Consider the following 14,830-nt stretch of genomic DNA (forward strand, 5'->3'; position numbering starts at 1 on the left):
ATGTAGCATGCTTGTATGAAACAGGCCTTATTTAGAAGTCATCCCGGCTGTCAGTATTGTTATTACGTTTACAAGGCCCTAACTACCATGTTCTACCAGCAATATATTATATCTCTACAGGGCAACCCAGTTATTTTCCATTGCAACTATTAACACAGTTCCTTGAGCCAGACACAGAAGTGAATCTAGCAGGAAAGAGAGGTATAACTATTTCCTTCACATTTTTCAGTCCTTTTAATCCACTTTTGGATACGGCAAAAAACTAAATGAAAACTGCCACAAAAACGGCAGCCTTTTCCTTAACAATGTGTGTGTGACATTGGCATTAGTGGGAAAGTAAGGGTTTACGATAGGCCGCAATGCTAGAAATGTAATGTTGGCTGGGAAACATCTTACAGTTCATCCAGCCATTGCCCTGTTAGAAAGTATGTTATGAGATTATGCTCTAAATCTCATAGTAGCATACTTCCATGTAATGCAGCATTGTATGGTGTCAGAGTACGTACAATAAAAAACAAATGTGTGCAACGAGCATTAAGAATGAATGAGGTGGTTTGATGACATACTTTTTAGTGATGAGAGGCCACTGGTCCCACCAAACAGAGACCTTGTTGCTGAACTTCCTGAGCCTCCTGGAGGTGGTACAATAAGTACCAGGTACGTTCCACACGTATACATAGGAGTCTTCCTTAATATTTTCAGAGGAAGGCCACAGCTTGTGTTTGCAGCTACAAGTTAAAACAAGACAAATTTTGATCATTAGGTAACATTTTCACAACAGCCGATAACTAGTATTGTATTAATTACAGGGATGCATTGACATTTTGGCAACCGAAAATGATTAGCTGGAAAAACAGTTATCCACATATTGGCAAAAGGAGAAAAATGTGCTGAAAACTAGGCCGGGTGTGCATGTAGTAGGGGCTGGCTTGCTGACTGATGGAAGGAGGCACTGCACGCTGCACCAGTGTCACTGAAAGGTCCGCGGCCAGGATCAGTGTTTCATCCTTGTGTCCTGGTACTTAAGGACCAAGGACATACCTGTGTGCCCTGATGCCTTAAGCGGCTTTGAAGAGAGCACAGGAGCTGCACTCACTTCAGAGCATTGAGTATTGTTTACTATCAATAGCCATACACTCACTCTAATGAAAGGCAGCGGCAATCCCGCTGCTACCCAGCATTTAACCCCTTAGATGCCGTGATCAATGCAGATCACAGTGTCTAAAGTGAAACTGAAAGTTGCCAGTAGCTCAGTGGAGCTCACTCGACCACTCACTGTGTATGCCGTAGGCATAGCATTATACAGTGAATGCAATCCAATGATTACATATAAAAGTCCCCTATGGGAAAATTGTTTAAAAAAAATTATAAAACCCCCTCCCCTAATAAAAAATCAAATCGTCCTTTTTTTCCCAATTATACAAGAAAGAAGTATAACATATTTGGTATATGCCTGTGAAGGCATGCTGGGAACAGTAGTTCTGAATTTCTGAATCAGCTGCAGAGCCACAGGTTACAGATCACTGCACTATAGTGCAACGCAATAGGAGTTGTAGTTTTTTGGTCTTGGTAGGCTGCAGAGCCACAGTCTGTGTCAGGGCATGCTGAGAGTTGTAGTTATAGTTATGATTAAGCTGCAGAGGTGGTGGGGGGGGGGGGGAGAAGTTAGATCCCCCACGATCAAACACAAAGGGGTACTCCAGAGGAATTTTTTTTTTTTTTTTTTTAAATCAACTGGTGCCAGAAAGTTAAACAGATTTGTAAATTACTTCTATTAAAAAAATCTTAATCCTTCCAGTACTTTTTAGGGGCTATATACTACAGAGGAAATGCTTTACTTTTTAGATTTCTCTGATGTCATGACCACAGTGCTCTCTGCTGACCTCTGCTGTCCATTTTAGGAACTGTCCAGAGCAGCATATGTTTGCTATGGGGATTTTCTCCTGGTCTGAACAGTTCCTAAAATGGACAGCAGAGGTCAGCAGAGAGCACTGTGGTCATGACATCAGAGAAATCTAAAAAGTAAAGCATTTCCTCTGTATATAGCCCCTAAAAAGTACTGGAAGGATTAAGATTTTTTAATAGAAGTAATTTACAAATCTGTTTAACTTTCTGGCACCAGTTGATTTAAAAAAAAAAAAAAAAAAAAAAAAAAAAAAAAAAAAGGTTTTCCACGGGAGTACCCCTTTAACACAGATTTGTAAAGGACTTCTATTTAAAAATCTTAATCCTTCCAGTACTTATCAGCTGCTGTATACTACAGAGGAAGTTATTATCTTTTTGAATTTCTTTCCTGACTGACCAGAGTGCTCTCTGCTGACACCTCTGTCAGGAACGGTCTAGAGCAGGAGCAAATCCCCATACCAAACCTATCCTGCTCTTGACAGTTCCTGACATGGACAGAGGTGTCAGCAGAGAGCACTGTGGCCAGACAGTTTTAAATTTTTAAACAATTTTAAAATAGAAGTAATTAACAAATCTGTTTAAAGGAAATCTGTCATCAGTGTCCATTGCACTAACCTGTTGGTACAGTCCGGTAGTGCAGGTGACACTGATGACAACGGTACTTACCTTCTCCCGTTCCATGCAGTCGTTCTCCGGTATCTTCAGCTCCGGGCCCGGCTTGGAGCAAGGGCAGAGTTTAGTGAAGTCCCTACTGCTGTTCTCTAGCAGTGAGACCCACCAGAGAACAGCAGCAGGGACATCACTAAGCTTCGCCCATGCTCCAAACCGGGCCCGGAGCTGAAGATACTGGGGAGGATTACCGGAGAATGACTGCATGGAACGGGACAAGGTAAGTACCGTTGTTATCAGTGTCACCTGCCCTACCTGTCTGTATCGACAGGTTAGTGCAGGTGACATTGATGACAGATTTCCTTTAACTTTCTGGCACTAGTAGATTAAAAAATAATTGTTTTCCACCGTAGTACCCCTTTAAGCCCTAGCCTGTGTATAAAAAATACGTTATAGAAAAATTATTTTTAAGTGGGCAGGCAAGTCATTAAAATTTATTGTATTCCGCCTAAAATATTCACCAATAATTAGTTACCAATTACTTATTTTGTTTTTACCCCTTAATAACAATGGACGTAAATGTACTGAACACTATTAGCAATTTAATGATTGCTATAGATAGTCCCCTATGGGGATATAGAGAGATAAAAATAAGAGTAAAAAACTGTAAAAAAAAAAAAATTTTAAGTGAAAAAGCCCTTACCCCAATGAAAATTTTAATCACCTCTTTTCCTCATTTTACGCAAAGAAACATAAAAAAATAATAACATATTTGCTATCACTGTGTGCATAAATGTCCGATCTAAATATGTTAATGATCCCATATAGTGAACGGCGTAAACGTTAGAAAAAAAAAAAAAAAAAAGAATTCCAAAATTGCTGCTATTTGGTCACATCAGATTCCTCCAAAAATGTATTAAAAGCGATTAAAAAGTCACATATACATGACACACACAAAAAAAAAAAGAAGGAAGAGCCCGTATATGGAAAAATGGAAAATTTAGAGGTGGTCAAATAGGGAGATTTTAAACATACTTATTTTGTAAAAAAAAAAAAAAAGTTAGTATTTTTTAAATCGCAATAAGTACAATAATAGAAGAGCATGTAAACATGGGTATCATTTTAATTATATTGACCCACAGAATAAAGAAAGCCTGTCATTTTACGTGAACAGCGTGAAAACAAAACCCTCCAAAAGTAGCAAAAATTGCAGTTTTAATTTAAATTTCCTCACACAAAATTTTTGGGGGGGTTCGCCGTACATTTTATGGTACAATGAGAGATGTCATTGCAAAGTACTATTGTTCGCGCATAAAAAAAGCCCTCATATAGGTCTGTGGATGGAAATATAAAAGAGTTATGGATTTTAGAAGGGGAGGAGGAAAAAATGAAAAGGCAAAAATAAACTTGGCCTAGTACTTAAAGCGGTACTCCCCTGGAAAACATTTTTCTTTTTTTAATCAACTGGTGCCAGAAAGTTAAACAGATTTGTAAATTACTTCTATTTAAAAATCTTAATACTTCCAGTACTTATCAGCTGCTGCATGCTGCACAGGAAGTTCTTTCATTTTCTGTTTAACTTTCTGGCACCCGTTGATTTAAAAAAAAGAAATGTTTTCCAGTGGAGTACCCCTTTAAGGCCAAAAAGGGCTCCTTAAGGACGCAGGGCGTACCCACGATATAACGCGAGGTCACGTGCTGAATCCGCGTCATATCAGGTCGGTCCTGGCCGCTAACAGTAGCTGGGACCCTTGGCTAATAGTGAATGTCACCGATCCTGGTGACGTGTGCCATTAACTTCAAATTTGATCGCGTGTCTAAAAAAATAAATAAATTAAAAAAAAACACATTGCCAGCTGCTCAGTCGGGCTGATCGGGACCACCGTGATGAAACCACGGTGTCCCATTTAGCGAGGACACACAAGGAGGGTCCCTTACCTGCCTCCTGTGTGTCCGATCAGCAATTGATTGCTCCAAGCCTGAGATCCAGGCTTGAGAAATCGACCGCAGATAACACTGATCAATGCAATGCTATGGCATAGCATTGATCAGTGTCTGCAATCAATGTAATGCATGTTATAGTTCCCTATGAGGGCTATAACATTGCAAAAAAAAAGTTAATAAATGTGATTTAACTCCTTCCCTAATAAAAGTTTGAAAGAATATGTAAATAAAAATAAACATGTGGTATCATCACGTGTGTAAATCTATAAAAAATATATATATTAATTAAACCGCACCGTCAATGACATGCATGTAAAAAAATCCAAAATAGCGTATTTTTGGTCACTTTTTATGCCATAAAAAAAATCTATAAAAAGCGATCAAAAAGTCTGATCAAAACAAAAAGGAAACGATAAAAACTTCAGATAACAATGCAAAAATTAAGGCCTCATACATCCCCGTATGCAGAAAAATAAAAGTTATAGGGGTCAGAAAAGGACATTTTTTAACATAATTTTCGTGCATTTGTAGTTATGATTTTTTCCAGAAGTAATACAAATCAAACCTATATCAGTTGGGTATCATTTTAAATTGTATGGACCTAAAGAATAAAGAGAAGGTGTCATTTTAAAAAGCAGAAAATGTTTCTCCTGGAACTGTTGTAAAACAATACTAAATGTACCTGATCCATCCAACTGACTTTGAGTTCATAGGGGGAGATTTATTAAAACCTGTGTAGAAGAAAAGTTGACCAGTTGTCCATAGCAACCAATACGATCGCTTCTTTCATTTTGCAGAGGCCTTGTTAAAAATGAAAGAAGAGAGATGATTGGTTGCTATGGGCAACTTTTCCTCTACACAAGTTTTGATAAATCTCCCCCATAGTGTCCATCATTCTATAAGCATTGCAGTTCCATGAAACAAAAACCCAGGGCTCCTGCAGGAACTCATGGGAATGGAGTTCCTGCACTTTTTTCACAGCAGGATCGCAGTTCCCATTACCAGGAGTCCTGCAGGACCAGCCCTTAAAGGGGTACTCTGTCCCTAGACATCTTATCCCCTATCCAAAGTATAGGGGATAAGATGTCTGATCGCAGGGTTCCTGCTGCTGGGGACCTCCACGATCTCGGCTGCGGCACCACAGACATCCGGTGCACAGAGCTCGCTTTACTCCATGCTGGATGACTGGTGATGCGGAGCAGAGGCTCGTGACGTCACAGTAATGCCCCCTCAATACAAGTCTATTGGAGGGCAGTCACGCCCCCTTCCATAGACTTGCATTGAGAGTCTGTGACATCACGAGTCTCCGGCGCTGCACCCAATGCTCTAAACGAATGCCGGGTGCAACAGGGAGAACGTGGGGGTCGCCAGCGGCGGGACCCCCAGGATCAGACCTCTTATCCCCTATCCTTTGGATAGGGTATAAGATGTCTAGTTCCCCTTTAAGTGGAAATCTTGGGTGAGTTCCCACACTTTTTTTTTCCCAGGACTGCAAAAACCCTACACTGTATGAAAGAGAGACTCACCAGTTTGATCCTCTTTTAGCGTATTAGAGATTGTCGATCCTGTAAGGGCAGCTAGAGTTGCTGAAGGAGAAGCCCTATATCTGGACAATCTACTGAGCAGCATTTCATTGATACTTTTTGCAGATTCTCCCTCTTTCCTCATTAGTATGATACGCTCATGAAGAGGACTTGCTGTGTAAACACCATTTTCAACCTAAAGAGAATATATGTGCTTTGATTAAATAGTAATAACAAATAATACAGTCTTTTTGGCTTATAAAGCCCAAAAAAGCAATGCAAGAACACTGGACATGCAAATATTGTAATTTGATGCTTTCTATATATGCCTTGCAAAGGTGAACTTAAAAGGTAAAGTGAATAAAAGAATGTACAGGGTGGGCCATTTATATGGATACACCTTAATAAAATGGGAATGGTTGGTGATATTAACTTCCTGTTTGTGGCATATTAGTATATGTGAGGGGGGAAACTTTTCATGATGGGTGGTGCCCATGGCGGCCATTTTGAAGTCGGCCATTTTGAATCCAACTTTTGTATTTTCAATAGGAAGAGGGTCATGTGACACATGAAACTTATTGGGAATTTCACAATAAAAACAATGATGGGCTTGGTTTTAACGTAACTTTATTCTTTCATGAGTTATTTACAAGTATCTGACCACTTATAAAATGTGTTCAATGTGCTGCCCATTGTGTTGGATTGTCAAGGAAACCCTCTTCTCCCACTCTTCACACACTGATAGCAACACCGCAGGAGAAATGCTAGCACAGGCTTCCAGTGTCCGTAGTTTCAGGTGCTGCACATCTCGTATCGTCACAGCATAGACAATTGCCTTCAGATGACCCCAAAGATAAAAGTCTAAGGGGGTCAGATCGGGAGACCTTGGGGACCATTCAACTGGCCCACGACAACCAATCCACTTTCCAGGAAACCGTTCATCTAGGAATGCTTGGACCTGACACCCATAATGTGGTGGTGCACCATCTTGCTGGAAAAACTCAGGGAACGTGCCAGCTTCAGTGCATAAAGAGGGAAACACATCATCATGTAGCAATTTCACATATCCAGTGGCCTTGAGGTTTCCATTGATGAAGAATGGTCCCACTATCTTTGTACCCCATATACCACACCATACCATCAATTTTTGTGTCCAACAGTCTTGGAGGGATCCAATGTTGGTTAGTGTCAGACCAATAGCGGTGGTTTTGTTTGTTATCTTCACCATTCACATAAAAGTTTCCTCATCACTGAACAAAATCTTCTGCGTAAACTATGGGTCCTGTTCCAATTTTTGTTTTGCCCATTCTGCAGCACCTGAAACTACGGATAATGGAAGCCTGTGCTAGCATTTCTCCTGCGGTGTTGCTATCAGTGTGTGAAGAATGGGAGAAGAGGGTTGCATTGACAATCCAACACAATGGGCAGCACATTGAACACATTTTATAAGTGGTTAGAAACTTGTGAATAACTCATGAAAGAATAAAGTTACGTTAAAATCAAGCACATCATTGTTTTTCTTGTGAAATTCCCAATAAGTTTGATATGTCACATGACCCTTTTCCTATTGAAAAAACAAAAGTTGGATTAAAAATGGCCGACTTCAAAATGGCTGCCATGGTCACCACCCATCATGAAAAGTTTTCCCCCTCACATATACTAATGTGCCACAAACAGGAAGTTAAAATCATCAACCATTCCCATTTTATTAAGGTGTATCCATATAAATGGCCCATCCTGTAGATCCCATTACACATGGGACTGGAATAAACCAAATAGCAAACAAGCACAATAAATATTATGAAGTGCTGAAATTCCTACTGATGTTTCAGACAAAAGGGAAAGGTGGGCTGTAAATTATTCACTCATGAAGTAAAGCTGGGGTACTGAATGACGAGTTCTGGTATAGGCCCCAAAACACTAGGACTATAAAAACACTATTTTCTCATACAAAACTCCAAATCCTTTACACAGCTATAGAGTTAAAGGGCTTTTCACACGATCAAAATCTATCGCCTTTTCAAATAGAGGTTTAAAAATGTTTTACCAGCAGTACTTTCACCAATCAGCGGAAAAGCGGCCCAAGTCTGTTTCAGTCAGCCCCATATACATGAGGGTGCATGCTTGAGGGCCAATTTATTCCAACTCCTTCTCAATGCATTTGCAGTGAGGAGGAACATGAGATACGAGACCCATGTTCTAGTGACTGTGGCTTTTCAAGAGGTGGGGGCCCAGTGTTTGGACATGTTTTACCTATAATGTGGATAATAACATTCTAGTTGCTTACAGATATCACTAGGGAAATATTAGAAACGTACCACATACATTTATGTATTAACCCCTTAAGGACCAAGGACGTATGAGTACGTCCTTGGTCCCGCTCCCGTGATATAACGCGGGGTCCCACGGTGACCCCTTATCATATCACGGCAGGCCCGGCGTCATAGTGAAGCCGGAACCCGCCTCTAATAGCGCGCGGCACTGATCACGGTGCCGCGCGCTATTAACCCTTTAGCCGCTCGCTTAAAGCTGAGCCACGCAGCTAAAAGTGAAAGTAAAAGTGCCCGGCTAGCTCAGGGAGCTGTTCGGGATCACCGCGGTAAAATTGCGGCATCCCGAACAGCTGTACTACAGGAGGAAGGTCTCTTACCTTCCTTCCTGCGCTGTCCGATCGCTGATTGAATGCTTCAAGCCTGAGATCCAGGCTTGAGCAATCAATCGCCAAAAACACTGATCATTGCATCTCTATGGAGATGTATTGAACAGTGTTAAAGATCAGTAAATGCAATGTTATAGCCCCCTATGGGGGCTATAATATTGCAAAAAAAAAGTGTAAAAAAAAATCATTAACCCTTTGAATTATCCCTTCCCCAAATAAAAGTTTGAATCACCCGGCATTTCCAATAATAAAAAAACAAAAACTGTGTAAATAAAAACAAAAATAAACATATGTGGTATTGCCACGTGCGGAAATGTCCGAATTAAAAAAAATATACTACCAATTAAACCGCACGGTCAATGGCGTACGCGTAAAAAAATTCCAAAGTCCAAAAACTTCAGATCACGGTGCAAAAAATTAACCCTCATAGCGCCCTGAACACGGAAAAATTCAAAAGTTACAGGGGTCAGAAGCTGACAATTTTAAACGTATACATTTTCCTGCATGTAGTTATGATTTTTTTCTGAAGTACGACAAAATCAAACCTATACAAGTAGGGTATCATTTTAACCGTATGGACCTAGAGAATAAAGATTAGGTGTCATTTTTACTGAAAAATTTACTACGTAGAAACGGAAGCCCCCAAAAGTTACAAAATGGCTGTATTTTTTCAATTTTGTCGCACAATGATTTTTTTTTCCCCGTTTCGCCGTAGATTTTTGGGTAAAATGACTGATATCATTACAAAGTAGAATTGGTGGCGCAAAAAATAAGCCATCATACAGATTTTTAGGCGCAAAATTTAAAGAGTTATGATTTTTTAAAGGTAAGGAGGAAAAAACGAAAGAGCAAAAACGGAAAAATGCCCGGTCCTTAAGGGGTTAAACTAATTATCAAACAGTATGTAGTAAGCTTCTAAATCCCCCATTGGTTAGTTCATCTATGGCTAGGCAGATTTGGGACTGTGTTTAACAAAATAAATCAAAAATAAAAGAAGAAAAGAGTAAACCACAAAAAAAAAAAAAAAAAAAAAAAAGATACCTGTATTGAGAGGTGACTGCTATAAAAGAAATACATGAAAAAAATATATAAAAAAAGATGGACACTTCTGGAGATCACACAATTGTAAACTTAACTGGGCAGGTCACCATGTGTGGTTTTTGCTTGCTAAATAAAACGCTTAAAGGGCGCGTTCCCACTTGGCGTATACGCAGCGTATTGTACGCTGCGCGAAATACACTATGTATCCCTCGCTCACCATTCACACAGGGCTTTCCGGCCGCAGCCCTGTGTGTGTAATGAGTTCTGAAGGCAGAGCTGCACGTCACAGTCATGCCGACACACGGCCCCGCCTCCAAACCTCACTGCACACATAGGGCTGCCGCGGGAAAGCCCTGTGTGAATGATGAGCGAGGGATACGCAGCGTATTTCCCGCTGCTTCTGCAGATTTTGAGCAGCGTGAAATATGCTGCGTATAAGCCAAGTGGGAACGTGCCCAAAAATAGTTTCTGCAGCAGCTCAAAATATTTTACAGTTCCTTTTTCCACTTAGTGTCCGATCGCAGCGGGTCTAAACGCTGGGACCCAATGCACCCCCCACAATCCCCTGTACGGGGCCCTTTGCATGACGCCGCGGCCAACATGCCCCCTCCATGTATCTCTATGGGAGAGGCAGAGATGCAGCATTCGTGCATTGCCACCGCTCCCATAGAGCTGAATGGAAGAGACGTGTCTGTCGACCTCTTAGTGAGGTTGACGACACAAGCAATAATTATAAAGCCTATACTGCACACAGAAAAAGCTTGTGAAATGTTATGAAGCATCTCACGTTTAGTTCAAAGATGTCCATGAAAACAGAGTGGCCTTTTGGAGTCTTTTCATTTAGACTTGCTGGAGACCAAATCCAGTAAAAGTAAGAGCCATCAGAACATAGGTGTACAGTTGTCATGTTGCTCCCGACAGGAAAATGATTGGCTGGCATGGTGATTATCTGAGAGATCTGAGAAAAAGAAGAAAGAAGGAAAGAAGATGTGGGAAAGCAATCATTAGCAATTCATTATTTTTTGTCATACTTTTTCATTCTTCATCTATTCATATGTTTCTGAGTAAAAAATCCAATACAGTACAGCTGTGTCAGCATTCTCCTTTAAGACGGATCTACTACAGTGTGAGGAGATATTGCTTTTGTAAGGGTGGCTATTATTATACTGTGCTTTCTTATTACAATACCCCAGGTAGTTCTTTAGCTGGCGTATCATATTGCTACATGGTTCAGCAAAAGTTATTTTCATATTAAGCCGCTGATCCAAGGGAAGACTCAGCAATTTTGGGTTTAAAGGCATAGAGCAATGCAGTCTTTATACTGTTCTAAATAGGCGTGCAGTCAGAGCAGCAACTGTAGCACGTCTCAGAAGGTCACTAGTAAAGGATTCTGACAGGAGGTAATGTCAAGCCAGAGATCAATCTGTTCGGAAGGCACTTTAACACCTTGAAGACGCAGCTAATTTTAATTTTCCCTTATTTCTCCTTGCCATAAAAGACTCACTACTCTTATAGTTGTCTACCAATATAGCCATATATGGGGCTTGTAAGTTTATGCAAGACCAATTATCCTTTGTAATGACCCCCTTCATTAAAATGTACCACAAAAACAGGAAAAAAATATTTGTGGGATGAGATAAAAAAAAAAAATAAAAAAAAAATAAAAAAAAGAGATTTCTACAACTTTATGTGGGTTTTGTTTTTACATTTTAAAATTGATATATTTCCTTTATACTGTAGGTTAGTACAATTATAGCGCCACCCAATTTATAAAGTTTTAAGAAAAAAATATTTCTTTGCATCTCCATATTCTGAACTTTGTCTGTCTACTGAAGAGTGTTTTCTGTATAGGGCGTGGGGCCATGATCAGATGTGGCAGATTTGTCGCCAATACTGCACAGGTCAGTAGATTTCTTAAATCTGCAGCAATGCTATTATATTAAGGATTTTTTTTTTTTTTTTTTTTTTAATCTATGGAATTTGATGTCAAATTACAGAAGACATACTCCCCTAAAACAGAAATTCTTAATATATTTTTATTTAATAGAATCCATTTTACCGACAGTGGGCACAATGCAAATTTAACACCGAACCAAGAGGAACTGCACATGGCCAACTTTGAGGCTGTGTTCACAAATGGCGGTTGTGCTGCAGCAGGTAAAACCACTGTACAAACGGAAAACCAGAAAGCACACTTTTCTCATGCCATAGTTACCTGTAGTGTGTACTGATCAATTATTTGGAAAAGAAAATGAGGCTTATTGTCAAAAGATGCTGGTCGGTGAAGCAGCTTGCCACTTCCATAAGCAATCCAGCCAGCTTCCAGCTCCTCATTTCGACAGTAGACAAATCCCCTGAAAATAAATTTCACATTAGTGACTGTTTGTGTGTTGCCGCAAGCCCTTTTATGTTAGATGATCTAGTAGCACTATGCTAGTAAATGCAAGTGCATCCAATGAGCATTCCCCTTGAAATGAACATCAGTCCTAAAGAAGTGAAGGCAAACAGCAAACTTAGGCTGGGTCCACACTACGTTTTGTCCCATACGGGAGCGCATACGGCAGGAGGGAGCTAAAACCTCGCGCTCCCGTATGTTACCGTATGCGCTCCCGTATGTCATTCACTTCAATGAGCCGACCGGAGTGAAACGTTCGGTCCGGTCGGCTCATTTTTGCGCCGTATGCGCTTTTACAACCGGACCTAAAACCGTGGTCAACGTAGTGTGGACCCAGCCTAACTAGAAGAGTCTGAAAGCCAAGAATCTAGTGATCCCTCATTGGCAATAGTAACCTGAGAAGGAAGACTTTATAGAAAATAATGCTGTAGAATCCATCTTTAAAGGGGTACTCCCGTGGAAAACTTTTTTTTTTTTTTTTTTTTTAAATCAACTGGTGCCAGAAAATTAAACAGATTTGTAAATCACTTCTATTAAAAAATCTTAATCCTTCCAGTACTTTTTAGGCGCTGTATACTAAAGAGAAATCCAAAAAAGAAATGCATTTCCTCTGATGTCATGACCACAGTGCTCTCTGCTGACCTCTGCTGTCCATTTTAGGAACTGTCCAGAGCAGCATATGTTTGCCATGGGGATTTTCTCCTGCTCTGGACAGTTCCTAAAATGGACAGCAGAGGTCAGCAGAGAGCACTGTGGTTATGACATCAGAGGAAATGCATTTCTTTTTTTGGATTTCTTTTTAGTATACAACCCCTAAAAAGTACTGGAAGGATTAATATTTTTTAATAGAAGTGATTTACAAATCGGTTTAACTTTCTGGCACCAGTTGATTAAGAAAAAAAAAAAAAGTTTTCCATGGGAGTACCCCTTTAAGCCAACCAAACACAAGAGCTGTGTTTCCTAACCAGTGTGCCTCCACCTGTTGCAAAACTACAACCCCAAGCATGCCTGGACAGCCTCTGGATACCCGGGCATGCTGGTAGTTGTCGTTTTGCAAAAGGTGGCAGCACCCTGGTTAGAAAACACTGCAATAGAGATTTTGTTCAGCCAGAAAGTAAAATCTAGACCAGTGTTCTTCAACCTGCGGACCTCCAGTTGTTGCAAAACTACAACTCCCAGCATGCCCGGACAGCCAACGGCTGTCCGGGCATGCTGGGAGTTGTAGTTTTGCAACATCTGGAGGTCCGCAGGTTGAAGACCACTGATCTAGACCATTTTTTTTAAACTGCTGGTGCTTTTTTGTGACACGCATGAGAGTGACAGATACCAAATATATTACAAAAATATGATCTGTTGTGTTCATTTGTTTGGTCATGTTCAGATGTTGCAGCTAAAAAGCTATTCATGCTACATTTATTCATTTATTTTTATACAAATAATGGTTAATTATATCATATACAATAAAAAATATTCTATTAATAATAAATATACATTTATTCATGCTGCTAATACAGACTTGCATTCCATCGATGGAACCCCGACCAAGTCACAGACCATGTACAGCCATCAGAAAACAGGTGTCTAAAATCCCTAATATATAGCCAGCTTTAAAAGTTTACACACTGTAACCGCACTTACCGTAAAGTGCCATGTAGTCCAGAGCCAAGCTTACTCAAGCCTCTCCCCACTGAGTTAGTTGTATATAGGTAAAGTCCATCAGATGCAAGGCAGCGACCCAAGTCTGCATCTGCAATACAAAAAGGATTTAGAAAGTTGGAATTGAAAAAAAATATAAAAAAAAAAAAGAATAAAAATCAATCTAAAGCAAACCTATAAAAGGTCCTTGGAGCCTCAAATGACAGGTTAGGACAGTGTTTTCTAACCATGGTGCCTCCAGATGTTGCAAAACTACAACTCCCAGCATGCCTGGACAGCCAAAGGCTGTCCAGGCATGCTGGGATTTGTAGTTTGCAACACCTGAAGGCACCCTGGTTGGGAAACACTGGGTTAAGAGAACAGCATTTCAATACTGATCCCCTCAGCTGAAAAGTAACTTCAGTCACCGCCGGCCATGACTGGTATCCAGTCACAGGGGAGGGGAAGTACACAGTTTGCAAAAGAAAGGGAAGAGGTAGCTAGATAGAGGAGTCAGGTCCTTGGGCCCTCGTATGACAGGTGGGGAGACCAGCTGTGACAAATAGAGGTGACAAATAACTTTACAGAGGTGACAAATAACTTTAATTGCCATCAGCCATGACTGGTATCCAGTCACAAGGAAGCTCACTGTACTCCTTTTCTGGCAGTCAAGTAAGGCTGTCAATCACACCAGTCTCGGGGAAGTGGGCACAGCAAGCATAACTGGAAGTCAAGCATCCGCTCCCCCAAGACTGTAGAGTAGGCACAGACAGTTACTTTACAGCTCTCTGTGGCATTGCAGGGAGTCGAAATGTGGTTCTTCTACTGTCTCAGACCCTGGGGGTTGTATTTGAGGCCCAAAAGGTCCTGGCCAACCTTTTTAACCGAAGATCCCCACAAACAAAAATGTCTTATGAACTGGCTACACTGTACATGCTGTATAATACCCTCTGTTCTCACTTTTAATACCTCTCTACTCAAAGCCCATGACATTTTCTTTACTGATCTAGATTATGTTTTTTTCCAACAATTAAATTCCATCATGCAGATAAACTCAGATGTTATGGAAAAAACTCTGCTGGGAAGAAGTGCTGAGTTACCATAGCAGCACAATCTGAC

At 40.5% G+C, this 14,830-nt stretch overlaps 1 protein-coding gene across 5 annotated transcripts in view; it reads right to left on the reverse strand.

The window, feature by feature from the left end:
* HECTD4 (HECT domain E3 ubiquitin protein ligase 4) overlaps positions 1–14,830 on the reverse strand; it is a 200,180-nt gene that overhangs the window by 145,320 nt on the left and 40,030 nt on the right. For all 5 annotated transcript variants that reach the window (XM_056536635.1, XM_056536627.1, XM_056536623.1 and 2 more), the window contains exons 5-9: positions 13,715–13,823; positions 11,897–12,035; positions 10,469–10,639; positions 5,985–6,177; positions 567–728 (exon numbers count right to left, since the gene is read on the reverse strand). In XM_056536635.1, coding sequence (XP_056392610.1) covers positions 567–728; positions 5,985–6,177; positions 10,469–10,639; positions 11,897–12,035; positions 13,715–13,823 — 774 coding nt within the window. The remainder of the gene's footprint in view (positions 1–566; positions 729–5,984; positions 6,178–10,468; positions 10,640–11,896; positions 12,036–13,714; positions 13,824–14,830) is intronic.

Source organism: Hyla sarda, chromosome 1, assembly GCF_029499605.1.
Source record: "Hyla sarda isolate aHylSar1 chromosome 1, aHylSar1.hap1, whole genome shotgun sequence".
In the NCBI taxonomy this organism is placed as follows: Eukaryota; Metazoa; Chordata; class Amphibia; order Anura; family Hylidae; genus Hyla; species Hyla sarda.